This window comes from Mus musculus, chromosome X (assembly GCF_000001635.26).
Source record: "Mus musculus strain C57BL/6J chromosome X, GRCm38.p6 C57BL/6J".
NCBI classification, from domain to species: domain Eukaryota; kingdom Metazoa; phylum Chordata; class Mammalia; order Rodentia; family Muridae; genus Mus; species Mus musculus.
In genome coordinates, this window is record NC_000086.7 from 7762475 (window position 1) to 7789948 (window position 27474).

Below are 27474 nucleotides of genomic sequence, written 5' to 3' on the forward strand. Positions count from 1 at the left end.
AATCACTCCTCTCCTATTTGCTTCCGCCTCCCGGGGCGTGGCCTAAAGGCCCTTTTCCGAAGGGCGGGCCGAAGCCGGTGTTCCCTACCGCTCGAAGTCGTGGCTTAGGGCGGGCTCTCCAATCTCCCGGCTGCAACTGGCTGCCTTGCTCAGGAGGTATGGCCCAACCAGACTTCCATCCCCAGTGTGGTCACTTCCTGTGGAGTTTCCCCAGCCCAAGGAGGAGGGGGAAGAGGACGAGAGGGAGGCGAGCGGTCGTTCGGGGTTAGGTTGGGGGGTGTCGGTCCGTTCAGGGCGGGTGATGACTCACGGCCCATCCCATCTTCCCGACGCCGCCCGCCCACGCAGTGCTAGCTCCATGGCTTAACGGAGGAGGCAGCGGCAAACAGGGGGAGGGGGACTCTTATTTTGTTAGGGGGACCGGGCCAAGGCCCGACCGGCCTGGCAGGGCTCGCCCGGAGCCGGGCGTCATGTCTCATGCAGCCGAGCCAGCTCGGGACGCCGTAGAGGCCAGCGCGGAGGGCCCTCGAGCCGTGTTCCTGCTATTGGAAGAGCGCAGGCCAGCTGAGTCGGCCCAGCTGCTCAGGTGCGGGGCCACCTCTGGGGCCGGGAGTGACAACTGAGGTTCCCCGGGGACTCATCTCAGGACACGGGGGGTCCTCGACTGGGGTTGGAGACTCTTGGCCTAGGCTTGAAGGACGTCGGAGTGCCCATCTTGGGTGGGCGCCTCAGAAATCTGGTACTGATCTGCTTGGATAGACGCTTACAGGAGTAGTGGGAGTGCGTGAGGAGGGCAGAGTCATATTTGGGGGGGTGTCTTTGCTGGGTCTAGCGGGGCAGATCGTGGAGTATACAGAAACTGGTTTGCTGTAGTTGAACTTGGAAACTGATTAAAAGCTGAATTGGGGATTGTTGACTCGGTCGCGGAGGGATGAATGTGAGGGCATACATACTGTCAGGTGAGGCACTGATTTTAAGGAAATCCTGGGGTTTCCCCCCTCCCCCTTTTAGTGTGTGTGGGGGGAAAATTCAGGGAGGCAGAGGTGTTATTTGGGGCACCTAGTGATTCCCAGTAGCCGGTGCTGTGTTTTTGGGAATAGCACGAGTCTAAAGGAGTTAGGGGGAGGTCTCCGATCTGCCGGGAGTGTGTGTGAATAATTGAGCGAAGCAACTTGCTGGGCCCAATCGGTTCACTGTTGCTACCCCGCTCAGCTGGCGTCTGTACAGAAAGGCCGAGATAGTGGAAACCCCTCTTGTCTTATCCAATGGGTGATAAAATGTGATGCGGCAGGGCACACTGGAAAGATACAGTTCACTTTTTAGGCGTGGGGGGTTGGGGGGAGGCCTAGAGCCTTATATGGAAGCCCAGAGGAGGGTCTTGTTTCTGTTGCCACTCGCCCTAGCCTTGCAGCCAAGCCGGCCCTGCCCACTCCCTACCCACACACCCCCTCTTCCTTTTATTTCGCCCTCCCAGCCGGTCTCTCAGTTCCCGGGTGTAATCTTGAATCAGTCTCTAGAGCTGGAGTGAGTACCGATTGCACCATTCCCGTCTGGGTGGGTCCTCAGTCTCTCCTTTTCGGCTCCTCTCACCTCCATCAGCCTTGCTTTGAAGCTCCAGGCCTTCCTTGTCCATAGCCCTGCCCTCTCCAGCCCCCACCTTTTTCAACTTAACGTGCAGTGGTGTGTGTGAGTATGGGAGGGGGGCTGCCTCCTCTCTGCCTGGGATTGTGCTGAACTCAGCTACTCTCGGAGCTTCCTCTTCCCGACTTCCTGGGTGGCTTTAGAGCCCCATCTGCGCAAGGAGAGGAAGGAAGACCATCGCTGGGGAGGGGAAAGACTTTGTACTGAGCGGAGTCACAAGCTTAGTGGATTCTAAACTTGACTGAATTCAAGGGTGCATATTATTTGGGGATGCGGTGGGTGGAACCCAGGGCTTCGCACTTGCTAGACAAGAGCTGTACCACGGAGCTATCCTCATCTAGTAAGGATGTATATTCACCCTCGTGCGTGTTTTGCCGGGACACTAGGGTCCTTTCTCCCTAACAGGGAGGACTGAGCACAACTATCGTGGATTGCTTATAACAGCCTTGATCATCGCAGTAATGGGCACAGTTGAAAGGAGGGATGGATATTGCTTTGCTGCTCTAGTGCAAGTCCTAGCTCCTATGGGTTTTTTGGTTGGTTTGTTTGTTTGTTTGTTTGTTTTTATGACTTGAGATGCAGGCTCCGTATGTAGGCTAGATTGACCGCAGCCCTCTTCCTTCATGTGAGGTAGGGCTTGTTTTGTGTGCAGGTGGATGCTGTTACTGAAAACGGGTGTGTGTTTTGATCTCTCTACAAAGTAGGAGGAGGAGGAGGTTGGGTAGTTTCTCCTAGTAAGAAAGATGCTCGTCCTGCAAGGCAGCTTGTGCGCTCAGTTTTTTGAAGCTGCTCCCTGGAGGAGTGAGGGGAGCCTTTCCTAGTCCCTTCTTGTATTTGCTGGGAAGGAGCGGCCTAAGAACTCTGCCTGGGGCTGGAAGAACTCATTTGCAAAGTGGTAACTCTTAATGCAAAGTGAACCTGGAAGCCCAGGTCTCTTTGTGATGCATTCAGTTGGTGTTACAATGGAGTGTTGGGCTGATGGGTACCTCTGTTGTGTGCATGTGTACGGACATGGGTTCACTTTCAGCTATGGGCAAAACAGTAGGGGGTGTGGGGGCTGGGAGAACTCTGAATGCAAAGCAGCCGGGAATCCTTATTCAAAGTGAATTGTTATTCTCAAAGTCCTCTTGTGTCGCCCCCCCCCCCCATCCCTGGTTGTTGTGATGGTTCAAGCGAGGGAGTTGGGGTCCCGGCCTTTCTATTGTTCCGACCCTTCAAGGGCCTGTGGGTAGGAAGCAGTATAGGGTAGGGGGAGGCAAAAGATTTGGGACTTGGTCTAGGCAGTGCCCTTCTGGATATGAGCCCGCTTCGCTTCAGTGTCTGGGGAAGGGAGGGTATTTAGAGCTCCCGGCAGTCACTGATCACCACTCCTTCCTCCCTCCCACCCTCAGCCTGAATTCTTTGCTTCCGGAATCCGGGATTGTTGCTGATATCGAGTTAGAAAACATCCTCGATCCTGACAGCTTCTACGAGCTCAAAAGCCAACCCCTATCCCTCCGCTCCAGGTACGACTGTCTGAACTGATCCTGCTCCCAGTCTTTCTCCTTACTCCATGGCCAGGGACCCTCGGAGCCCACCCAAACCCATTCTCCCCTCCTCCGTAGCCTATATTTTCCCCGTGCTGAAATTATAGGCATGGAGGAGGCCAGCAGGTGGACATGTCAGTGCGTCTCTGGCCATGCCTTACCCTTACTAGAATTCACGTACAGATCTCGCAAACCTGACTACTTGGATAGGCGTGGCCTTCCTAAACGCCCGCCCTCCTGTGGGTAGGGCCATGCAGCCCCTGCTCAGCCCTCCTCGTACCTGACAAACCCACCCTCCCGGGCCTCTAGAGCGTCCAGACTAGTGGGTGGAAGCCTAAATGTGCTGAGTCATCGGCCTGGGCTCTGAGAGAGGGGAGGGGACCTGGAAGAGGGGCAGGAAGAGAGGATTGTGAAACCTCCGAGATTTTCTAGACTGACTAGCTCCTGGCAGCAGAGCCCTGGGCAGGGAGGAAATGGAGTCTGGGGCTCCTCTGCAGCCTGATGCCCACTTCCAGGAGCTCCAGATTAGGCTTGGCAACGTTCTGTTTCACAGTGCAGCTTCGGTTCCACCTGAGCTCAGGTTTTTAGTAAGAAAACCTCTTCTTCTCAGAGGCCAGCATCTAGTCACTCCGTGAACCTGCTCAGAGGTTTCACCAATAAGGCCAAAGGCTACAATCTTGTTTCCTCTCGAGGAGTTGGCCAGACTGTGACCTTTGAGTGATGGAACTGTGTCTGGTCCCAGCGTCTCCTGAGGCCCACATCCAGTCCTGGTACCTCTGTCTCCTACCCACACATTATGGTCTCGGAACACCGAGAACAAAGCTGCTTCTGGATATAGTCCAGGACACTGTGACCCTTAAGCTTGGAAAGAGACTTGTAGCTTACCTATGGCCCCATATCTCCCATTCTACAGCCTCCCAATATCACTGCAGGCCACACCGACCACCCCAGCTACACTCTCTGCGTCGTCTTCTGCAGGGGGCTCCCGGACCCCTGCCATGTCATCTTCTTCATCACGGGTCTTGCTGCGTCAGCAGCTTATGAGGGCCCAGGCTCAGGAACAGGAGAGGCGTGAGCGGCGGGAACAGGCAGCGGCCGCTCCCTTCCCCAGCCCTGCGCCCGCCTCACCAGCCATCTCTGTGATTGGCGTGTCTGCTGGTGGCCACACACTGAGTCGTCCACCTCCTGCTCAGGTGCCCAGGGAGGTACTCAAGGTAAGGACAGATCCAGAAGCTCTGGGACCCAGTGACTCAAAGGAGCTAAGAGGTTACCCAGGGTCCTCATGGCTTTTGGACCCAGTGACTCATAGGAGCTAAGAGGTTACCCAGGGTCCTCATGGCTTTTGGACAGGATCTGTATGGTTCTAAGGACAATTTGTGATAGTGTTTAAATGGTCTGCTGTTGTGCCCTGGGTGTTTATGGTTTCTTAGGCTTTCTTCTGTACCTGTGATGAATATTTTGCCTATTGGGATGTCTAGGGGAGGCATTGGTGTTATAGTTCATGGTTCTGTTGGGTGTTGTCTGAGACGTAGCAGGGAGCCCTGAGGATTCTGACAAGGTGATCTAGAAACTGACGGAACTTATCAGCCCTGGAAAGATTTTGGAGGCTGTAAAGGATTTCTGGAAAAAGAAGTTTGGGGTCTTGGGGAGATCTAATATTTCTGCAATGTTCTCAAATTCCAGGCCCTGTTGGTCCACATGAGCCTAAAAATAGTTGAGTTACAGGCTGGGGCTCAGAGTTCCTTCTTTGAGCTCTTTTGTGCCTTCTCTCCTTCCCCATGGCCTTTTATCTCACAGGTTCAGACCCACCTCGAGAACCCTACACGCTACCACCTGCAGCAAGCTCGCCGGCAGCAGGTCAAACAGTACTTGTCTACCACACTTGGGCCCAAGCTGGCTTCCCAGGCTCTCACCCCACCACCAGGGCCTTCCAGTGCCCAGCCACTTCCTGCCCCTGAAACTGCTCATGCCACCGGTCCTACAGGCAGTGCTCCTAACAGCCCCATGGCGCTGCTCACCATTGGGTCCAGCTCAGAAAAGGAGGTAAGAGGCTGTAGATAACCTCCCTTTATGCCCTTCGTCCAGTTGCTTTATTATTGTTTTGTTTGCGTGTGTGTGAATGCCTGAGATGCTGGGATAGAACCTAGGGCCTTGCCCGTGTCAGGCCAGCACTCTACCATTAAGCTACTCCTACCCCCAGCCTCCCCTCCCAGTTCTTCTAACCCTGTACAGTATTTACTTTTTCCCCCAGATTGATGATGTCATTGATGAGATCATCAGCCTGGAGTCCAGTTACAACGATGAGATGCTCAGCTATCTTCCAGGAGGCACTGCAGGGCTGCAGCTCCCCAGCACGGTGAGGCCCTAAGAAGGGAGGTGGTCTGAAAATTATGGCATTCGTCTGTCACTAAGACCACAACCGCATTGGCTGCGTGTATATGAGCGATCCTTGCCATGCATCGGACTAAGAGAGAGAGAAGGGCCTATATTGAGAATGGGCCTCTGGTAGACTTCATGGAGAGGTGGCCCTGGTAGACTTAAGGATATATATATATATATTATATGGGGAGTTTATAGACATACTATTAATCTGGGCACTTGACCTGTGCTCTACTAAGTACCAAGAAGTGGAAATCATGTAGCAGTTCCAATATCCCAAGAGATTCAGGTACTGCCATGTAGTGACTGGAACCAAAAAGCTTGAATTATATATAACAAGTGGGTGGACCTTGAACTGTTTGGAATGTGCCAGGTCCCTTGCAATGAATTAGGCTAAGAGGCTCAAACCTTGTAAAGAAAAATGGCTGTGACTTTGCAGAGCAAGAGATCTCCTTGCTGTTCTAACAGTCTGATTCTGGGCCATTCAGAGAACCCTTATCACTTGCTTTGGCAAGTTATCTCATAGCTTTTTCCAACATCCCAAGAGGATGGAACCTTGTATAAAAATGGTAGTAGCTTGGGGCTGGGGATGTAGCCGAGCAGAGTGCTTGCCTCTCGTGGGTGAGGTCCTAGGTTTTGTCCTCAGTGCCACACACACAAAAAGATCCACTTCATCATAACTTTTCACGGGTTTGGACACAACTAGAGTTTCTGAGGGATTGCCGTATCTGGCAGCTGGTCAAAGGAGAGGACCGGGTGCACTTCCGGATGAATGTATTGCACCAAGACTGTGTCTAAGATAGGAAGAGAGCGAGACAAAAACTAGGCTGGTAGAAAAGCAGCAGCCGCTGGGAGAGAGTTAGACTGGAGAATCTGAGCCACCAGAATGTGTGGGTAGACCTAGAGTCAAGACCTTGCTAAATGACCGATAAGAGCTCATGGTGTTTAAAGTAGGGATCACACTTAAGGCTGGGGATTAGGTTGGAACTCTCCAGAAAGCCAAATTTTGGATGGCGTGTTGCCATCATAATTTACCAAGGTCTGAAAAGATTTGAGTTGGAGTGTTGCAAGAATGCTGGTTTGGAAGGCTAGGCTGGAAGCAGCGAATGGCCTGGAATGCCAGATCAGAATGGGCAGACAACCTGACGATTAGGATTTTTGCAGCATATTTCTTCTCAGAGTTTGGGCTTCAGAGGGACTGAGTGGGCGATCCCCCCACTCAGTTCCCACAAACCAGGGAAAGTTCATTTGGTTCCGTTCCTACTGTTAAGTACTATGTGAAACTTCCCTGAAGGGAAAAAAATGCCCTAGAATTCCCCAGACTTGGCATTAGGGGGTGCTAGCTTTTAATATGTGAGGGTCAGGAGCCTGAATTTGAGGAGGCTCTTCTATTCCTATGCTGTCTACAGCTGCCGGTGTCTGGAAATCTACTTGATGTGTACAGCAGTCAGGGAGTGGCTACCCCAGCTATCACCGTCAGCAATTCCTGTCCAGCTGAGCTGCCTAACATCAAACGCGAGATCTCCGGTAAGTGTTAGGGACTTGGCCCTTTATCCCACCCTGTCCTGCCCTGTCACAACCAGAGCTGGAGCTAGGTCTAGTTCTAGGGAAGGGGTTTGAACTTTTCAGAAACGGGTTGAGGCTGGGGCTGGGAGGGTAGCTTAGAGTCTGTTAGACTCTACTGGGGTGCTTCTATCCCAAGCACCCCAGAGAAGCAAAGACAGTTGCTTTCCCTTTTTTTTGTTTTTTGTTTTGTTGTTTTTATCTCATGGCTCTTGGTCTGACTTTCACATTGTTTTCTCTGACTTCCTCTTATCTTGGGTGTAACAGAAGGCCTGTGCCACCCCAGTTTCATTTTAAAAAGTAGCAAAGAGAGACATTTTACTTATTTATTTATTTTTTGAGACATAGCTTCACTCTATAGCCTAGGCTGACCTCAAATTCCCAACAGCTCTCTTGCTGGGGCCTCCCGAGTGCTGAAACTACAGAGCTATGTACAAATGCCCAGCTCTGGAACTCCCTATATAGCCCAGGCTGGCATTGAACTTGGAGCAATCTTCCTGCCTCTCCTTACAATGCTTGGATTATAGGCATGAACTACCATGCCTGGCTCAAGACATCTTTTAAAACAATCAACAACAGTATGGTGGTCCATGATTGTGGTCCCAGCACTTGGAAGACAGTATGGGCTATGGCTACGTATTGAGGCCCTGTCTCAAAAAAAGAAGAAGAAAAAGAGGAGAAGAAGAAAGAGGAGAAACAGAAACATCAAAAGAAGAAGAAAAAGAAGACAACAACAGGGCTGGAGAGATGGCTCAGAGGTTAACAGCACTGGCTGTTCTTCCAGAGCTCCTGGGTTCAATTCCCAGCATTCACATGGTGGCTCACAACCATCTGTAACTCAAGTTCCAGGGGATCCACTGTCCTCTTCTGAGTTCCTTGGGTGCCAGACATGCACATGGTGTGTATTCGCAATGAAGGCAAAACATCCATAAAGAGAAAATAAAAATAAATGTAGTTTTTAAAAAGAAATCACTCCCAAGTCTGGCCCTGAGGCCAAACTGTGTAGTTACAGCTAATTTGGAGACTGTCAAGGAGGATGGCTTAAGTCAGGTGTTCAAGGCCAGCCTGGATGAGAAAGCAAGATCCCATCTCAGCTTCTGTCCCTCTCCCACTAGCCCCTACCTCTGCATCTGCAGTGACTCTGCTTCCTATATCCAGAAGCCCTGATACCCACCCTCACTCTCTTCCAGAAACCGAGGCAAAGGCCCTTTTGAAGGAGCGACAGAAGAAAGACAATCACAACCTAAGTAAGCCGCAGAGCAGGCGCACTTGCCCACCCGCCACACAGCCCTGCCGTGCTCCTGCTTCAAGGGCCGCCTTCCATGGGGAGCCTCCCAGCGCCCCTGATCCTCTCCCTTCCTTCACCCATTGATGACTCCTACTCTTTCTTTTTCTCCCCCTCTCTTGAAAGTTGAACGACGCAGGCGATTCAACATTAACGATAGGATCAAAGAGCTGGGCACCCTCATCCCCAAGTCCAATGATCCGTGAGTCTGGGCTGGGGACCCCAGGCCAATGGGAGGTGGAAGGAGCATCCTGGACCAGGAAAGTTGTTCCTTGCTGTGTCTGCCATGTAGTCTTGCCCAGACAAAACTTCTCTGAGCCAGAGGTTGAGACTCATACCTGTACTCCCAGCTTTGGGGAGGCTGGGGCAGGAGGATTGCCATGAGTTCAAGACCAGCCTGGGCTATATAGTAAGCTCTAGGCTATCCTGGGCTACAGAGTGAGACTCTGCATCAAAAAAAAAAAAATACTTCCCCACCCCCAAAAGAGCTCTCTGTCTTTCTTACCTTAGCTGGGGACGGTAGACCTTCCGACTTTGAATCCACAGTGTTAAGTTCGTCTGGCCTATCTGCACGCTGTGGAGCATAAACACGAGTGTTCTGTTCATTTTGTACTTCTTTTGGGTAGTCAGGGTTCAGTTATTGCGCCTTTGCTTTGTACCAGGTACTGTGCTAGGCTCTGAGGACACCAGAGGGAACAAAAGGAAAAATACCATTGTCCTTTGGATCTGATGCCTTTAATTGAGGCAACACAGTTAAGACAAAATCCATGACATTCGTTTCTAATGAGGGTTGTGGAACAGAACGGAACCGGCCCATGGTGGTTTATGCCTATTAATTAGCCCAGTGCTCAGCAGTCTGAGGCAGGAGGATCTAGAGTTTGAGGCCAGCCTCAAAACAAAAGGACGCAGGGGAACCGAAGAGCACACTCAGCAGTTAGGAAGACCCGGGTTTAGTTCTCGTTCCAAGGCATCTGATACCCTTCTCTGGCCTCCAGGGGCATCGGGCAGGACAGGTGCTATGGGTGCATACACATACAGGCAAGCAGAAGGAAGATGAGTGGATGGTGTGATGGTGACAGTGGCTGCAGCAAGCATAGTAGGGCTGAGCAGGCCTCGGCTAGCCAGGACACACTTGAATAGAGAGCTGAAAAAAACGGAGCTCTGTATGTAGCTAAGCATAGTGCTTGCCTACCACGTGCAAGGCCCTCCGTTCATTCCCAGCCCAGAACAGGAATGGGCAAGATTGAGGAGGCCATGTGGTGGAGGGAAAGCACTCTAGGTGCAGGGTTGTATCCGAGTACAGGGCTTGAGATGAAAATAGTTTCCTATGTTAACACTTGAGAGGCCAGCCTTGGCTGTCATGGAGGAAACGAGCCAAAAAGGGTCAGGAGGGCTTCTAGGTTTGGGGCTATAATGGCCGCCACTGGATGATTGCAAGCATAGGGTTTATCGAAAGCACTCTAACCCTTTGATTTACCTCGGATTCTGCCATGTGGTCAGGTATTCGCTCTGCGTGGTACAATCCCCCCTGCGAGTCACGTGTGCAGTATTCGATCTCTCCCTCTTCTCGGGCCCCACAGGGAGATGCGCTGGAACAAGGGCACCATCCTGAAGGCATCTGTGGATTACATCCGCAAATTACAGAAGGAACAGCAACGCTCCAAAGACCTGGAGAGCCGGCAGCGGTCCCTGGAACAAGCCAACCGAAGCCTGCAGCTCCGGATTCAGGTTTGAGGAGAGAAAATTGGGAGGGTGACTGACACTTCTGCAGGTAGAGGCAGGCAAAGCACTGACCGGCTTTCCCTTTAGACAACCCAATTCAAATGATGATGACATAAATACACAGCACAGCATTACCAAGAATAGTTAGGATACCTGGCATGGTGCTTCTCTGCTATGCCTTTCATCCTACCATTCAGGAGCCAGACAGACGCTGGGGGATCTGTGGGTTCAAGGGCCAAGGCCAGACTCTGCCTGTAAAAATTAGAAGTAAGAAACAGATGGTTTCATGGCTCACTGGGTGCTCTTCCAGAGCACTTTAAAAAACAAAAACAAAAACAAAAACCAACTGTCTGTAACTCCAGTTCCAGGGGATCTGACGCCCTCTTCTGGCCTCCACAGGCATTGTACCCATGATGCATGTATGTGCAGGCAAAACACCAATATACAACAAAAATAAATATTAAAAAAATAAAAGAGTCTCATCTGGGCATGGTAGCACATGCCTTTAATTCCAGGGTAGCAGGGGAAGGCAGATCTCTTGAGTTCAAGGCCAGACAGGGATACACAGAGAAACCCTGTCTGGGGGGGGGGGGTAGCAAAGAGATTCTCCAAATAGTAGTCTAATGTATGTCGCATATATGTTGACTTGTGCTGTAATAAGAGCTGTATGCCCCTTAACTCATTTAATTTCCAGAAACAGCCATATGAGAGAACCTTCCATTATTGTACCATTTTACAGAGGAGGACTCTGGGGCTCAGAGACTAAGCATAAAATTTGGCAAGTAGTGAGGGCCAGAGGATGCATTGGAACCTAGTAGCCTGGCCTTTCAATGAAGACACTCTTCTACCTGTGACGGGCTTTGCACCCCATCTTACTTTGTACCCACCCCTTCGTTTTTACAGGAGCTAGAACTGCAGGCCCAGATCCATGGTCTGCCAGTCCCTCCCAACCCAGGACTGCTCTCCCTAACCACGAGTTCGGTCTCTGACAGCCTCAAGCCAGAACAGCTGGACATTGAGGAGGAGGGCAGGCCTAGCACAACGTTCCATGTATCGGGAGGACCTGCCCAGAACGCTCCTCCACAACAGCCTCCAGCACCACCTTCGGATGCCCTTCTGGACCTACACTTTCCCAGCGACCACTTGGGAGACCTGGGGGACCCCTTCCACCTAGGGCTAGAGGACATTCTGATGGAGGAGGAGGGGATGGTGGGAGGACTGTCAGGGGGTGCCCTGTCCCCACTGCGGGCTGCTTCTGACCCCCTGCTTTCTTCAGTATCCCCGGCTGTTTCCAAGGCCAGCAGCCGCCGTAGCAGCTTCAGCATGGAAGAGGAGTCCTGATCAGGCCTCACTCCTCCCCCTGGATGAGACCCTGCCTTTTTTCCCTACCCTCCTGTGAGACTGTCCTGTCCAGGAAATCTGGGGGAAGAGGAGTTGCAATCAGGCCCCAACCCTGTAATAGGCAAGGAGGAGGAATCAGGTGAGGCCCTGCCCCCTTTCCATTCGTGGGGAAGAAGGCAGGAGAGAGCTGGGAAATCACAGTTCATCACTTGAGCATCATAGCCTTACCCCTCGCCCCTGGTCCTACTCCTGCCTCGGTGATAGAAGGAGGCAGGGTAAGGGTATGCCCCTGGCCACTAGAGATCCTTAGAAACAGGTCTCTGAAGGAAAGGAGATGCCAGGATGCTACTCCATTCCTTCTCTGGGAATTGCCAGTCCAACTTTTCCTGGCACTGGAAGAAAAAAAATAAGTGTCCCACCCCTGGAGGGTTAATCCCTATCTCTTCCTTTTGACCCCTGACTTGTTCTGGCAAGGAACAGAAGTAAGGGTGTGATCCAGCCCGTCCCCCTGGGACCCATCCCTTCTCTATAGGAAAAGCTCAGCGCAGGTATTACAGGTATGGAGGAATTACTAGGCTCTGATCTCCCATGTAGAGGCCCCAGTCCTAACCCTGACCCTTAGCAGGACACCGTGCAAGCATTCCATTCGGCAGGGAGGATCAGTTCCTTAGCTCCCTGCCTTAACCTAGGACCAACCTGGGACCTGACCTGTGAGGACTCTGTGCTGACCTTATTCTTGGGGAAGGGAACAGATTTTGACCTAGATCAAGTGTAACTTAGGTCCTCACCCTTGGGACGACCTTGCCTTTTCTGCCTTGAGGGGCAGTTTTGGGAGATGAAAGGGATTAGTGTGGACCCAGTCTAGGCACCCCAGTACTTCCCTTCACCTTGTAGAAAATGGTAATGAAAGGGCATGCCCAGGCTCTTTAGCAGCCCAGGGAAACAGAGAAGTCTCCCTTAAAGGCAGGGCCTGGGAGGAATGGTGGCAAAGGTATAATGTATCCGTGTTTTGTTTGTGAATTTTTTATTGAACCCACCCACTCAGATGCTAAGTCAACCCTGACCTCTGCCCCATCCACACCATTCTCCATTCGAGAGACTACCCCTGTTTCAGAGCCAGTCCCCACCTAGTCCCGTCCCTGCCACCTACACCCAAGGTCTTCAGCTTTAAGTTGCTGGGGCCAGGCCCCGAGGAGGGTTTACTGAGGGGTCTGTAGGTTTGACTAAAATAATAAATGCTAGGCGTGTTTGATGCGCTTTTAACTTTGGCATTGAGTCTCCCGTTCTTGTTTTTAATGGTGCAATGATCATGGCCCCCTGTGGGTCAGGAGAAATCACAATTCTAGAAAAAAGTAGAACAGATTTCAGAGGACCAAATAGAGAATTTTTAGATAGAAGGAGAGCCCAGAGGGAAACTACCTGTAAGCAAAAGCAAAGAGCCTGCCATGGATCAGCTGAACTGCTGTGCTTTCGCCTCGTTGATTTCCCTGGGGGTATTGCTCTGTATGCCCGTTTCCTTGCCATTCGCTGGTGGGAGAGGCAGTACCTTCTGCAGACAGGCAGCCTGTAAGTGCGCTACGCTGGAATGCCATGTGCAGAGAGAGATACTTACTCTTCCTTACAGGGCTGTAGTTGGAGACCCAGCTAGCCCTCCAACACTCTGCCATGTCCCCAGCCTTGCAGGCTCGCTGATAAAGTATGTGAGGTATTCAACAAAAGGTATTCAAGCTCCCACAGACACAACAAAGACAAAAACAAAACCAGTGCAGGTGGGAGCAAGCATTGCCACCATGTCTGGAACACCACAGGGGGCAGGCAGGACAGTTTGCAAGTTAAGGGCAGCTTTCGTTATACAGACCCATCTCAACAAAAGAATAGGGAAAGCCGGGCATGGTGGTGCACGCCTTTAATCCCAGCACTCGGGAGGCAGAGGCAGGTGGATTTCTGAGTTTGAGCCCAGCCTGGTCTACAAAGTGAGTTCCAGGACAGCCAGGGCTATACAGAGAAACCCTGTCTCGAAAAAACAAACAAAAAAAAAAAATAGGGAAGCACATGAATTTGGTATTGTGGGGCATGTAAATGTAGATAAGCACACATATGTAGCCTCTTTATTAATTTTTTTTAAGACAAAGTCTCAAATAGTACAAGCTGCATCCTCTGCCTCTTGAGGTCTGGAATGACACATCTGTCTCATCACTTGAAAGCCGGGAGGAATCTTTTTCTGATGATTCTTCAGCATACTTACTGATCAACAGGACAAGCATCAGACTTGGTCCTTAACATCACCACCAGGCTGGTCCCTGTGAGTGCACAGTCCCGGTTACAGCATCTTCTCTTCATGAGAAGAAACCCAGTGCTTAGGAGGCTGCAGCAGGAATAGTAAGGGACGTTCTGCCAAGCAATCCCAAGGTTGAAGCAGGAGGAAGTTCTAGGTTAGGCTATGCTATAGTGTGAGTTGAGATTTTGTCTCAGAACCACAGTGGGTGGGTGATAATGGCTCAGTACAATGGTAAAAAGCACTTGGTACAAACCTGACCACTTGGAGTTCAATTCTTTGAATTCACTTAAAAGAGGAAGTAGAGAACCAATTCCACGGTGTTGTCTTCTGACAGCCATGGTGTACATGTGGGTCATGACACGTGTTCTCACATAACCTACACACAATACCAACAAAAAGTAGCCAGCTGGGTAAACGAAATCACCTGTAAACTCCGCACTTGGAAGGCAAAGGAAAGAGGGGTCAGGAGCTGCAGACCAGCCTGTACTACATCGTAAACTTGAGGCCAGCCTGATCTATGTGAGACCTTGTCTCACAAACAAGGATGCTGTAAAATAAGAAGGATGTTGGAGACGTGGTGTGGCAGTAAAGGGCGCTGGCTACCCTTCCCAAGAACCCAGGTTTCCATTCCCAGGCCCTGCACAGTGTGGCTCTGGAACCCCAGTCCCAGGAGGATCTGATGCCCTCTTCTGGTTATCTTAGGCACTGCATGTGCACGGTGCACTAACACAAACCATCCATGCACTTCAGAAATAAAGGAAAGAGAAAGAATTATTAAAATAGAGAACAAGGACATGCTGCTATCCTTTTTCACTCCACTTCCTGGGAAGCAGAGACAAGTGAATCTCTTGAGTTTGAGGCCAGCATGTTGGTCACAGGCAGTTTCAGGCCCCACTCCTGGATTACATAGCAAGACCTTGTCTCAAAAACCCTAAAACAGGGCTGGTGAGATGGCTCAGCGGGTAAGAGCACTGTCTGCTCTCCCAAAAGTCCTGAGTTCATATCACAGCAACCACATGGTGGCTCACAACCACCCATGATGAGATCTTACAGCCTCTTCTGGTGTGTCTAAAGACAGCTAAGGTGTATTTATTTATAATAATAAATAAATCTTTTTTAAAAAAAAACCTAAAACAACCAATCAATAAACACATAGAAGAATACATTTCAAGATATAAGGCCTCAGGTTCGAGGGATAACTTGGCCATTAAAGGTTAGAGCTCACAACCAAAACAGACAACAGTTATGCTAAGTGATATGACCCAGACACAGGACATATAACTCATATGTGGTATAACTCATGTGGTAGCTAGACTATGCAATTTACAGAGAAAGTACAACAGATGTTACCAGAGGCTGGGAAGTTCAGAATAATAGATAGTTTATTTTATGTGCATTGGTGTTTTGCCTACATGTATGACTGAAGGCATCAGATCTTGGAGTTACAGGCAGTTGTAAGCTGCCATGTTGATGCTGAGACTTGAACCCAGGTCCTTTGGAAGAGCAGTCATTACTCATAACCATTGAGCCATTCTACCCCCGGGATAATAAAGGATAATAGATGTTATTTTAAGGGTACAGTTTCTGTTTGGGACAATAAAAGAAAGTTCAGAAAATACATAGTATCAGTGGCTAAGCATTGCAAGTGTAATTAATGCTCCCGAATATCACATTCAAAAATAATTTAAAACACGCCAATTTTTGTTAGACATACACAATAATTTTTTGAGACAGCATCTCACTATGTAGCCTTGGCTGTCCTGGAATTCACTATGTAGATCAAGCTGGCCTCAAACTCACAGATCTGCCTGCCTCTGCCTCCAGAATGCTGGATTAAAGACATATGCTGCCACAGCCAGCTATATTTTATTTTATGTGTAGGAGAGGTTTGCCTGCATGTATGTATATGCATGCCTGGTGCTCTCTGAGGTCAGAGGATCAGACATCAGAGCCCCTGGGACTGGAGTTATAGACAGGTGTGAGCTGCCATGTGGGTGCTGGGAATAAAACCTGGGTCCTGTGTAAAAGCAACAACTGTTCTTAATAGCTGAGTACACTCCTTAATAGCTGAGTCCAGCTCCTGTACACACAGGGTTGCTTTTGTTGTTGTTGTTTGTTTGTTTGTTTTTTTCGAGACAGTGTTTCTCTGTATAGCCCTGGCTGTCCTGGAACTCATTTTGTAGACCATGATGGCCTCGAACTCAGAAATCCGCCTGCCTCTGCCTCTCGAGTGCTGGGATTAAAGGCATGCACCACCACACCCGGCTGACAGGGTTGCTTTTTTGCTTTTTTTTTTTTGTTTGTTTGTTATTTTTTGTTGTTGATTTGGTTTGGTTTTTCTGAGACAGGGTTTCTCTGTGTAGCCTGGCTGTCCTGGAACTCTTTCTGTAGATCAGGCTGGTATCAAACTCAGAGATCTGCCTGCCTCTGCCTCTGCCTCCTGAGTGCTGAGATGAAAGGCACATGCCATCACCTCCCATCTCTCTCCCTGTCTCTCCCTGTCTCTTCCTGTCTCTCTCTCTGTGTCTCTGTCTCTGTCTCTGTCTCTCTCTGTCTCTCTGTCTCTCTCTCTCTCTCTCTCTCACACACACACACACACACACACACACACACACACACACACACGTGCGCGCGGTTTTAAAATAATAAAAGAAGCTAGGTTTGGTGGGTCGCATTTGTAGACAGTCAGGAAGCCAGATTAAAAGATCTCTGGAAGCTTGAGATCAGCCAGGGCTTCAGAGTAAAACCATGGCTCACAACTTCCCCCAAACCTGAAGGATTTAGAGGCAGTTAACTGTAGCCAGTGAGGCGCTTTTGGCAGTTAATGATTGCTGGGAGGAGAAAAGGACATTTTCTTCAGTGGTGGCCACTGATAAGGGCCTCCTGCTTCTGTAAATAACTCCTCCCCCATGCTAAGTCACTGGGTCTCACACACACACACACACACACAAAATTACTTGAAATGAAAAAAGGACTACTTGAGAAGGAGTGTGGAAGGAGGAGGGGGACAGGAGAGGATCTGGAGGTGAATATGATGAAAATATAGACATGTATGCAAATGTCTTAATGAAGCCCATTATTATGTATAATTAATATATGCTAGCTGATAAAAGGGAGGACAACGGTTTTGAATAGCTTTGTGCCAAAAGTTTTTTTTTCACCTCCTCCTACTCACCCACTCCTGCCTCACCACTCTAGCATCCCCTTAAGTTGGGGCATTGAGCCTCCACAGAACTAAGGGCCTCCCCTCCCATTGATGTCAGATAAGGCCATTCTCTGCTACTTATGCAGATGGAGCTGTAGGTTCCTCCTTGGATGGTGGTTTAGTCCCTGGGAGCTCTGGGTGGTCCCGTTGTTAGCTGATACTGTTGTTCTTCCTGTGGGGTTGCAATCCCTTCAGCTCCTTCAGTCCTTCCCCGGGCTCAGTCCAATGGTTAGCTGTGAGTATCTGCATCTGTATTGCTGTATATCTGATGCTGGCAAAGCCTCTCAGGAGACAGCCATACGAGGTTCCTGTCAGCAAGCACTTCTTGGCATCAGCAATAGTGCCAGGGTTTGGTGCCTGCAGATGGGATGGATCCCTAGGTAGGGCTGTCTCTGGATGGGCCTTTCCTTCAGTCTCTGTTTCATTTTTTGTCCCTATCTTTCCTTTGGACATGAACATTTCTGAGCTAAAGGTTTTGAGATGGGTGGGTGGCCCCATCCCTTAACTGGGGGCTGTGCCTATCTACTAGAGGTGGTCTCTACAGATTGTATCTCCCCATTGTTGGGTATTTCAGCTAAAGTTATCACCATTGGGTCCTGGGAGCCTCTTGCTTCCCTGGAGTCTAGTATGCCAAAAGTTCTGATAGCAAATTCTTTAAAAGATACAAAATGTCAGTGGGGAGAAGTAGGGAGGGAGCAGAGAATTCTGCCATAAGGGAAACATAAGACCCAGTCTATATAAACTTTTCCAGAGAATTGAAGACATGAGGATAGTTCCTGACTCATTCTGAGAGACTAGCATTAGTCTGTCCCAAGCACAGAGAAAGCCATTACAAAAAAGCTATTTTTTTTTCTTCCTGGGCCATAGATGCAAAAATCTTGCGTGTGTCTCTCTGTGTACACACACTAGGGATGCAACCCAGGGGCCTGGCAAACAGGATCTCACTAGGCTGCACTAGGGTTTTGGTTTTTTTTGTTTTTTTGTTTGTTTGTTTGTTTGTTTTTGTTTGTTTTTTGTTTTTTTTCGAGACAGGGTTTCTCTGTATAGCCCTGGCTGTCCTGGAACTCACTTTGTAGACCAGGCTGGCCTTGAACTCAGAAATTTGCCTGCCTTTGCCTCTCAAGTGCTGGGATTAAAGGCGTGCACCACCACCCAGTCTGCTGCACTAGGTTTTAACTCCTTTATTTATTTTATCTCAGACTTGTAGAAAAGTTACAAAACAACAATCCCCAATGTTAATGTTTTACCATCTCTCCTCTTTTTTTTTTTTTTTTTTTTTTTTTTTTTTTTTGCCCACCCCATCTCTCCTCTTTTCTCTTCAGGTTTCTTTATGTCTGTATTTGTCTTGAGGAGCTCCAAGACCACCCTCAGGTTTGGTAGTAGCCATGATTCTTTATAATGAATAGATATAACATGGGGTCAGAAAAAGGAAACAGACGGACTGGAGAGTGGCTAAGTGATTAAGAGCACTGACTGCTCTTCCAGAGGTCCTGAGTTCAATTCTCAGCAATCACATGGTGGCTTACAACCATCTCTAATGTGACCTGATGCCCTGTTGTGTCATACAGGTATCCGTGCAGATACAGTACTCATAGACATTTTTTAAAAAAGGAAACAGACTACTGGTTTGATCTGAGAATTCCGTTCATAGGCTCCCATGGACTCTGTACCTACCTTTGGGAAGGGGAACATGACTATCCCACAGTTCAGATGAAGCCAGCACATGGCACATGCTTCCTTCCCAACAGGAGTGCTACAAGACTCCATTCCTACAGCAATGAGTTTTCTGCACTGGTCAGATGGGGCAGTTAAAGAGAGCTGTGGTGGGAACCACCACCCCTGCATCTTTCAAGTCCTTGATGGTGGCACTTATTTCTGCAATTCCCCCAGAGAAACTATTTTCTTTGACTCACCATTTTTTCCTGGCAGAGGCAATTCTAAAGGCTTCCAGTTAGCCTTTCCACCTATAATAGTCCTTACAGAAGAAGTCAGGGAACCTGTGTGAGGATTCTGCCAATTCCTAAGGATATCTATTCCAATTATACATTCTTGAAAGGGGGAACTAGCAACAGGATGAGTTAAGGAACCCACTGGACCTACTGTGAATCAGACTTCAGCCAAAATTCCATTCATCCCCTGACCTCCAGAAGCCCCTACTTTATTTTTGTTTTTTGGTTTTTTTATATTTAAAATTTTTTTTGAGACAGGGTTTCTCTGTATAGCCCTGTATAGCCCTGGCTGTCCTAGAACTCACTTTATAGACCAAGCTGGCCTCGAACTCAGAAATCCACCTGCCTCTGCCTCCCAAGTGCTGGGATTAAAGGCATGCGCCATGACACCCAGCTTTATTTTTAAATTTTAAATTAATATTATATATCATTTATTATGTATTTTATTATTTACATTTCAAATGCTATCCCCTTTCCTAGTCTCCTCTCCGAAAATCCTCTATACCCTCCCCCTTTTGTTTTTTGTTTTTATTGGATATTTTCTTTATTTACATTTCAAGTGCTATCCCCTTTCCCAGTCCCCCCACCAGAAACCCCCTGTTTCACCCCCCCCCACTCCCTGCTTCTATGAGAGTATTTCTGTACCCACCCACCCACCCACCCATGCCTGCCTTCCCACACTCGATTCCCCTACACTGGGGCATCTATCTAGCCTTCACAGGACCAAGGACCTCTCCTCCCATTGATGACTGACAAGGCCATCCTCTGCTACATATGCAGCTGGAGCCATGTGTACTCCTTGGTTGGTGGCTTAGTCCCAGGGAGCTGTGGAAGGCAGAAGCCCCTACTTTAACTGGAAGGCTACAGTGTTTCTTTTTTTGTTGTTTTTTGTTTTTGTTTTTGTTTTTGAGACAGGATTTCTCTGTGTAGCCCTGGCTGTCCTGGAACTCACTCTGTAGACCAAGCTGGCCTGGAACTCAGAAATCTACCTGCCTCTGCCTCCCAAGTGCTGGGATTAAAGGCATGCGCCACCACTGCCCAGTGGCTACAGTGTTTCTTGGGGTCTCCTAGAATCCTCATCAATTTAGAACCAGTATGTAACACACCCTGGAAAGTCTGATTGTGTCCTTTCCCCCAGTGTACAGTCACCCCTGTAAAAGGCTAACAGTAAAACTCCTTGGTATTTTATTAAGGTCCCTCTTCTGAGGAACTTGGCTATCCCTTCATTCAAGGGGATCTGCATCTGTAAACTGGCTCACACCTGGAAATTGGTTCACAGGCCAATATTCCCTTTTGCCGGGATCCAAGTTCATTTGTTTGAGACTCTTTCCACTTACACAGATCAAACAAAAATGCAATAGGCTTCTAATCTATTTCGTAGCATAATTGATTAGCCAGTACCAAAGGTCTATATGAGTCATGCTACCATAAAATACACTTTACCTGTGGTGACTATTACAGGTTAGGCCACCATGAACATTGTTTTGCCCATAATGATAACTAAGCTCACCTTGCCTTTGGCAATTCAATGCTGCCCCCTGGCTCCTACTATTTTAAGGGCAGATTAATTCATCTAACTGAGCAGCAGCGTCTCCAACCCCAATGTCTGACACAAGGAAAAGGGATGCGTCTTCAAATGTGTGATACTCATCTCACCATTTTGTGTCATACAGGGCTAGTGAAGGGCATGTCATCTGGGCTTTCCCATTGTGGAGAGCTAGGTTTCACACAGAGTAATGCAATTTCACCAAGTCTTAAAATCCATTCCTCAACACTAAACCCAGTGCTTTCAGGCATCTCCAACTCCTCAGTAGATGGAATTGCTTCTACTTGCTATTGTTTTGGTTTTTGAGACAGGGTTAATCCATGTAGCTCTGGCTGTCCAAGAACTTACTCTATACACGAGGGTGGCCTGGAACTTACAGAGATCTGCCTACCTCTGCCTTCAAGTGCTAGGATTAAAGGCCTGCACCACCACTACCCGGCTCAGTAGGCCAGCTTTTGACAAATGCTTCAGCTAACCATTCACACAAACTCTTTTTAAAGAAAATATTTATTTATATACTGTCACTGTCTTCAGACACACCAGAAGAGGACATCGTATCCCATTACAGATGGTTGTGAGCCACCACGTGGTTGCTGGGAATTGAACTCAGGACCTCTGGAAGAGCAGTCAGTGCTCTTAATCCCTGAGCCATCTCTCCAGCCCCTCACACCAACTTTTAACTCTGTGAGTTTTCACATTAAAACTAAGACCTCACAGGGCAGTAGTGGCGCACGCCTTTAATTCCAGCACTCGGGAGGCAGAGGCAGGCGGATTTCTGAGTTCAAGGCCAGCCTGGTCTACAGAGTGAGTTGCAAGACAGCCAGGGCTATACAGAGAAACCTTGTCTCAAAAACCAAAAAAATCAAACCAAACCAAAACAAAAACAAACAAAAAAAACTAAAACCTCACTCAGTGGGCCCATATCAATAAACTCAGCCTGACCTATTTATGTTCCTTTTATAATTATCCCACACCCTTAAAATCCATTCCCATGCAGGGTGGTGGTAGCATGTGCCTTTGATCCCAGCATTTGAGAGACAGAAGCAATCGGATCTTTACATCTGAGGCTAGCCTAGTCTACAGAGTGAGTTCCAAGAGAGTCAGGGCTACACAGAGAAACCCTGTCTTAAAAAACAGATAAACAAACAAACAAAGAATAAACAGACAAATAAATCTATTCTCACACATATTCCCCAGACTTCTGCTTGAATGAATTAGCAACCTTATGAAGCCCTTTAGTGTGGTGTCGTGTAGTGAAGTGTAGTGCACCTCCTCACAGACTACACTTTCTACCTCCCCCCTAGGAGCCTGTTGAACCTTTAGTCTGGTTACAGGTCTAGAGGCAACTGTTGGTGAGTTCTGAGGGACTTCAGTATTGTCTTGCCTGGCATCTCCTTCAGTGAAAGTCACTGCTGGTTTAGCAGACAATGAGAATTAATGGAGGTGAAAGGGCAATATTTCATGGCATGGGGTATAAGTACATCTTCTACTGAGGATGGAGAGATTATTTCCTCAGGTGAGAAAAACCCTTCAGGATCTGAGGACTCAAAGTTCTCAGCTTCAATACTATCCAACCACACAGCCCTATCCCAAGTTACTCGATCCCATTTGTCTTAGAGTTTCTATTGCTGTGATGAAGCATCGTGATCAGAAACAACTTGGGGAGGAATGTGCTTATTTGGTTGATACTTTGTCCATCGTTAAAGGAAGTCAGGATAGGAACTTAAGCAGGGCAGGAGCCTGGAGGCAGGAGCTGATGCAGAGGCCATGGAACAATGCTGCTTACTGGCTTGTTCTCCATGGCTTGCTCAGCCTGCTTTCTTCCTTTCTTCCTTTCTTCCTTTCTTCCTTCTTTCCTTTCTTTCTTTCTTTCTTTCTTTCTTTCTTTCTTTCTTTCTTTCTTTCTTCCTTCCTTTCTTTCTTTCTTTCTTTCCCTTCCTTCCTTCCTTCCTTCATTCCTTTCTTTCTTTCGCCTGCTCTTTTATAGAACCCAGGACCACCAGCCCAGGAATGGCACCACCCACAATGGGGTGGGCCCTCTCCCATAGATCACTAATTAAGAAAACATCTTACAACTCTGTCTACAACCAAATCTTATGGAATCATTTTCTTTTTTTCTTTCTTTTTTCCTTTTTTGGTTTTCCGAGACAGGGTTTCTCTGTGTAGCCATGGCTGTCCTGGAACTCACTTTGTAGACCAGGCTGGCCTTGAACTCAGAAATCCACCTGCCTCTGTCTACCAAGTGCTGGGATTAAAGGCGTGCGCCACCACTGCCCCGGCTACCATTCTTTACCAATTATTGTCCTTGCTCTAACCACAGACACCCTCTGGGGCTGGGTCTTGAATTTTCACTGTAATTCAGCCAACCTTATAATGAGGGCTTCAGTTTGATTTTCCACAACTTGAGCTCTGTGGCTGCTGGAGAGAAGAGTCTCTTCTAGAGTACATTTAGAAAACTCTAGACTGTGCACATCTGGAGCTGGCCAGTTCTGCCATTGAGTTCACTGTTGTCCTTCACCATGTTCTGATATTCTAGAAGTTGCTTAATTTTCTCATGGAGCTCATTCGTATCCTTGGTCAATTTATCCAAAGATGCTAGGAGCAACTGACCAGCAACATCATTTTCTTTATTTTTCCACAAATTGTCAAAAATATTTCTATACAAAGACACCAAATCTGTTGCCTCTCACAGCTGGTGAATCAGGATAAGCAGATGGATTTGTCTCCTTAAGTTCGTAAAATTGTTCACACCACAGGCTTTCAGTATTCTCCAAGCTCCCAGAAGAGGGAGTGACTGGAGAGGCTTGGGTAGCTATAGGTGTTGGTAAATTGGAAAGCCTATTCCAGATATTCTTATACTTCTGTTGCTTTATAGTCATTTCTAGTACCAAAATTTGTATTAGTCAGAGTTCTCTAGAGTAACAGAAGTAACAGAACTTATAGAACACACACACACACACACACACACACACACACACACACACACACACACGAGGCTTGATATCTCAGCTGTTCTTCAGTATTCAATGGAATCCCAAAAAAACTAATGTCAGGAGCCACCCAGGAAAGACTAAGACTAGCAAGCGGCCTTCTTGGAGGTGGCCCAGCGTTTTTTTGCATGACCTGTGATGGGTGAGCTCTATGAGGCAAGGTCCCAAAGAGATTTCATCTCAAGATCGATTCTTGCAGCTGATATGCCTTTCCTCTCATTATTAAATTAATATAATAATTCCTGAGCATCAGTCCATCCTATTGAGCAGATTTCCTGCAGATCAACATAAAGATGAACTTTCAAGTATTAACGCTGTTTAGATGAATTTTAGAAGTTCCTGATTTGATTAAAATGATCATAGGAAGAAAGTTTTTAGAGATAGTTCTTTTGCTAGAAAGATGTAATAAAATTAGAACCAAGAATCGAATGTGGCTGGGCAGTGGTGGCACACACCTTTAATCCCAGCACTTGGGAGAGAGAGGCAGCCAGATTTCTGAGTTTGAGGCCAGCCTGGTCTACAAAATGAGCTCCAGGACAGCCAGGGCTATACAGAGAAACCCTGCCTCGAAAAAAACCAAACCAACCAACCAACCAACCAAACAAACAAACAAACAATAAATAAAAATAAATCTTTTAAAAAAATGCCAGGCAGTGGTGGCACACACCTTTAATCCCAGCACTTGGGAGGCAGAGGCAGCCAGATTTCTGAGTTCGAGGCCAGCCTGGTCTACAGAGTGAGTTCCAGGACAGCCAGGATACACAGAGAAACCCTGTCTCAAACAACAACAACAACAACAACAACAACAACAACAACAACAACAACAACAAAAGACCTCACGAAGTGGGGTGGTGAAGTGGAAAGATGAGCTGGTTCAAATCATGTGGATGCTGGGTGTGATGGTGCATGCCTCTGATTCCAGCACTTGGGAGGCAGAAGTAGTATGTTCTCTGTGAGTTTTAGTCCCGCCTTATTTATGTAATGAGTTCCAGGACAGCCAGGGCTTTGGAAAAAACATCCAAACAAAACAACAACAGAAGAAACTGATGTGGAAACTTCAAGATCAAAGCCAAAAGCAACTGTACAAGAGCACTTAACTGTTAAATGCCACTATTTCCCAAGGACACATAGGTGCTTCAACAATTTGTTTTTATTATTTATGTTTAATTGTGTGTATGGATTTGGGTATATGTGCAGGTGTACAGAGAAACCAGAAGAAGGCACTGGATCCCCTGGAGCTGGAGTTACAGGTAGTTATGAGCTTCCATGTGGGTGCTGAGAAATGAACCGAAGTCTTCTGGAAGAGCAGCCCACTGAGTCATCTCTCTAGCCCTAAGAGTTTTACTGCTATATATATATATAGTAGCAGTGAACAGTTAAATGGATGGTGAAAGTTGGAGGTAAGTTCTCACTGTTGGAGTAAAAAAATAAGGAGGAATGGAAGTCTATAATAAATCAAGTATGTGGTACCAGAATATCACTATTAACTCATGTTTGTTTGAAGTACATACAGACACATACAGACGTGATTACAGATATGTATTGACATATATGATATATATCCCATTGTGTGTGTGTCTACTATGATAAATGTAGATGAAAGATGAATGGCAAGCTGCACTGGCTGTTCTTGGTTGTCGACTTGACTACATCTGGAATTAACTAAAACCCAAATGACTGGGCACACTTGAGTGCTTTTAAAAAAAAATCATTTGCAATGCAAAGACTCACTTTTAATCTAGATCCTTTGAGGTGGGAAGATCCATCTCTAATTTGGGCCACACCCACAGGTAGGACATGGAAGAAGAAGGCTAGCTCTCTATCTGCTTGCTCCTTCCCTAGCAAGATCGTTCCTTCACTGGCATTAGGAACCCACTTCTTTGTGGACTGAGCAACTACTGGATTCTTGGATTCTTAGACTTTCTGTTCACAGCCAGCCACTGTTGGATGAGCCTGAGTCATTCTAATAAAATAACACACACACACACACACACACACACACACACACACATATGGAGAGAGAGAGAGGTAGGGGAAGAGGGAGAGGGAGGAGAGGGGAGGAGAGGGAGAGAGAGGAGAGAGGGGGAATTCATTCTATAAGTTGTTACTCTAGAGAACTCTGACTAATATACAAGCTGAGAGAAAAAAATATAAACGCTATTGCAGTAAAACTTCAACACCTTGAATATAGAAGAAACTCTTGAAACTTGAAGTGAGAGGCCAAAAGCCAATACAGAGAATGGACAGACAATGTAAAGAAAGCCATGTGTTATTTATTTTAATTTGTTTGTTTTGAGACAGGATCACACTCTGTAGCATGGGATGGCGTGTGTGTGTGTGTGTGTGTGTGTGTGTGTGTGTGTGTGTGTATGTCTGAGTGTGTAGCTCAGTGCAGAGTGCCTATTTGGCATGCACAAATCCAAGGGTTTGATTTTCATCACTACTAAAACCAAGCAAACAATGACAACAGGAACCCCCCACTAACTTCCCTTGAGAAGCCTGTACCCATGTCCGTTGGTGAGAACTGTCTCGCTGTCTCTCTCTGTTTATGTGTTTGTGCTTAGATCTATGTTTAAACACACATTCTTTCTTTTCTCTTTCCTTTCCTTTCCTTTCCTTTCCTTTCCTTTCCTTTCCTTTCCTTTCCTTTCCTTTCCTTTCCTTTCCTTTCTTTTCTTTTCTTTCTTCTTTCTTTCTTTCTTTCTTTCTTTCTTTCTTTCTTTCTTTCTTTCTTTCTTTCTTTCACAGAGCTCTGGCTGGACCACTAAAGGTGTGTGCCACCATACCCAAATAAAAACTGTTTCTTAGCTGGGCAGTGGTGAGGCCAGCCTGTTCTACAGAGTGAGTTCCAGGACATCTGGGCTACACAGAGAAACCCTGTCTTGGAGAAGAAAAAAAAAAAAAAAAGAACTGTTTCTTAATAAACTCCAACTTTCCAGTTCTAGGACAGCCAGGACTATACAGAGAAACCCTGCCTCAAAAAAAAAAATCTATTCACTAACAAAAGAAAAAAATCTGATAACACAACTTGGATGAATTGCAACAGCCAAAAGCGAAAAATAAATGGAAATACAAAAGGAATACATTGAATCACATTCTACAATAGACAAATGTACTATAGCACCAAAAGAAACAATGTTGTTCTGGCTGTAGAAAGAGGATGGATTGAAAGAACCTTTAAGGAGTGATGGAAGTGTTCTCCCTGGATTGTGACGACATAGGTGTCTGAAAAGTCTAAGAATGGTATCGTTTTAAATGACTGCATTTATATTGAGAGAGAGCCTATATCAATAAAATCTTTCAATTTACAAAGGCCCTGCTTGAATATATTTCCCATAGCAGGGAAATCATTTCATTTCTATGAGAATACACTGAGCAACACTTGCTTTCAGGTCGGCGATGGTTAGAGCGCTTTTAAATCCTTGTTTCTGATGTTTTGTTTCGGCGTTGGGGAGCACAGCCAGAACCTTGAGTGTGCTACCGGACTCTTTTCCATGGAGCTAGCTTTTGTTTTTATTTTTAATGGACTTTTCTGGTTTTGTTTTATTCGCTACTGTTCTCCTCGTGAATTTTTAGCTTTCTCAATGACTAGATCTTTTCCCTAATATGAGATAAAGCACTGTGTTAATAAAAATCATTGTCAGACCTTTTTTTAAAAAAAAATGAGGGGTGGGTGGTCAAGGACTTTACGTGAGGCGGGATTCCCCTTTGGGGTCACCCGTAGGAGGGCCGGAACAAGACCCGAGGAAGCTTCCGCTTTCACTTCCTTGATTATTAAGTCACTTTCTCTTTAAAGGAGCGTCGCGGAAGGGTAATTTTCCGTCAGAGGATTACTTCCCTCCCGACGAGTCCACCCAAGATACAGGGATACCATAATGTCGCATAGCAATGAGTAATCTATAAATGCTCAAAAGCCATAACAGACAATTTACAATTCTGTAAAAATCAAAGTAAAATTTGTCTGACCTTTGAGCATCATTCTCTTCTTTCCATCTCTAAAATGCTGAACATTTGAATTAGGTTTCTTCCCCTCCAATTACTGGTCAGTG

The 27474-nt window shown here is 47.3% G+C and overlaps 1 protein-coding gene and 1 long non-coding RNA gene across 12 annotated transcripts; one reads left to right on the forward strand and one right to left on the reverse strand.

Annotated features, from left to right (window-relative positions):
* The first annotated feature begins 55 nt into the window (after nt 1–55).
* Nucleotides 56–12728, forward strand: Tfe3 (transcription factor E3). 10 transcript variants are annotated; one of them, XM_006527578.3, is made up of 10 exons: nt 56–156; nt 3033–3146; nt 4081–4381; nt 4965–5210; nt 5419–5523; nt 6956–7073; nt 8300–8356; nt 8521–8596; nt 9975–10122; nt 11020–12728. In XM_006527578.3, the coding sequence occupies exons 3-10, from the start codon at nt 4166–4168 to the stop codon at nt 11455–11457; spliced, it is 1404 nt and encodes a 467-aa protein (XP_006527641.1). In that variant the 5' UTR covers nt 56–156; nt 3033–3146; nt 4081–4165; the 3' UTR covers nt 11458–12728. The 10 variants fall into 10 exon arrangements, 9 of the variants coding, with proteins under 9 accessions (XP_006527641.1, NP_001258419.1, NP_766060.2 ...); NM_001271490.1 differs by lacking the exon at nt 56–156 and adding an exon at nt 187–739; NM_172472.3 differs by lacking the exon at nt 56–156 and adding an exon at nt 187–586.
* On the reverse strand, nt 8826–27466 carry Gm39487. Of its 2 annotated transcripts, none has more exons than XR_003953042.1 (3): nt 27392–27466; nt 9872–10368; nt 8826–8968 (listed from the first exon to the last, which is right to left on the reverse strand). It is a non-coding gene; the product is annotated as a predicted gene, 39487 (long non-coding RNA). The 2 variants fall into 2 exon arrangements; XR_003953041.1 differs by having other exon boundaries at nt 8826–9071.
* Between the last annotated feature and the right edge of the window lie 8 nt (nt 27467–27474).

Excerpts from the sequence above, each read along its gene's own strand:
- Tfe3 (NM_172472.3), top strand. The coding sequence starts at position 471 with ATGTCTCATGCAGCCGAGCCAGCTCGGGACGCCGTAGAGGCCAGCGCG. Across the intron at positions 587-3,032 it reads GAGTCGGCCCAGCTGCTCAG|CCTGAATTCTTTGCTTCCGG; the intron begins GTGCGGGGCCAC and ends TCCCACCCTCAG. Across the intron at positions 3,147-4,080 it reads CCCCTATCCCTCCGCTCCAG|CCTCCCAATATCACTGCAGG; the intron begins GTACGACTGTCT and ends CCCATTCTACAG.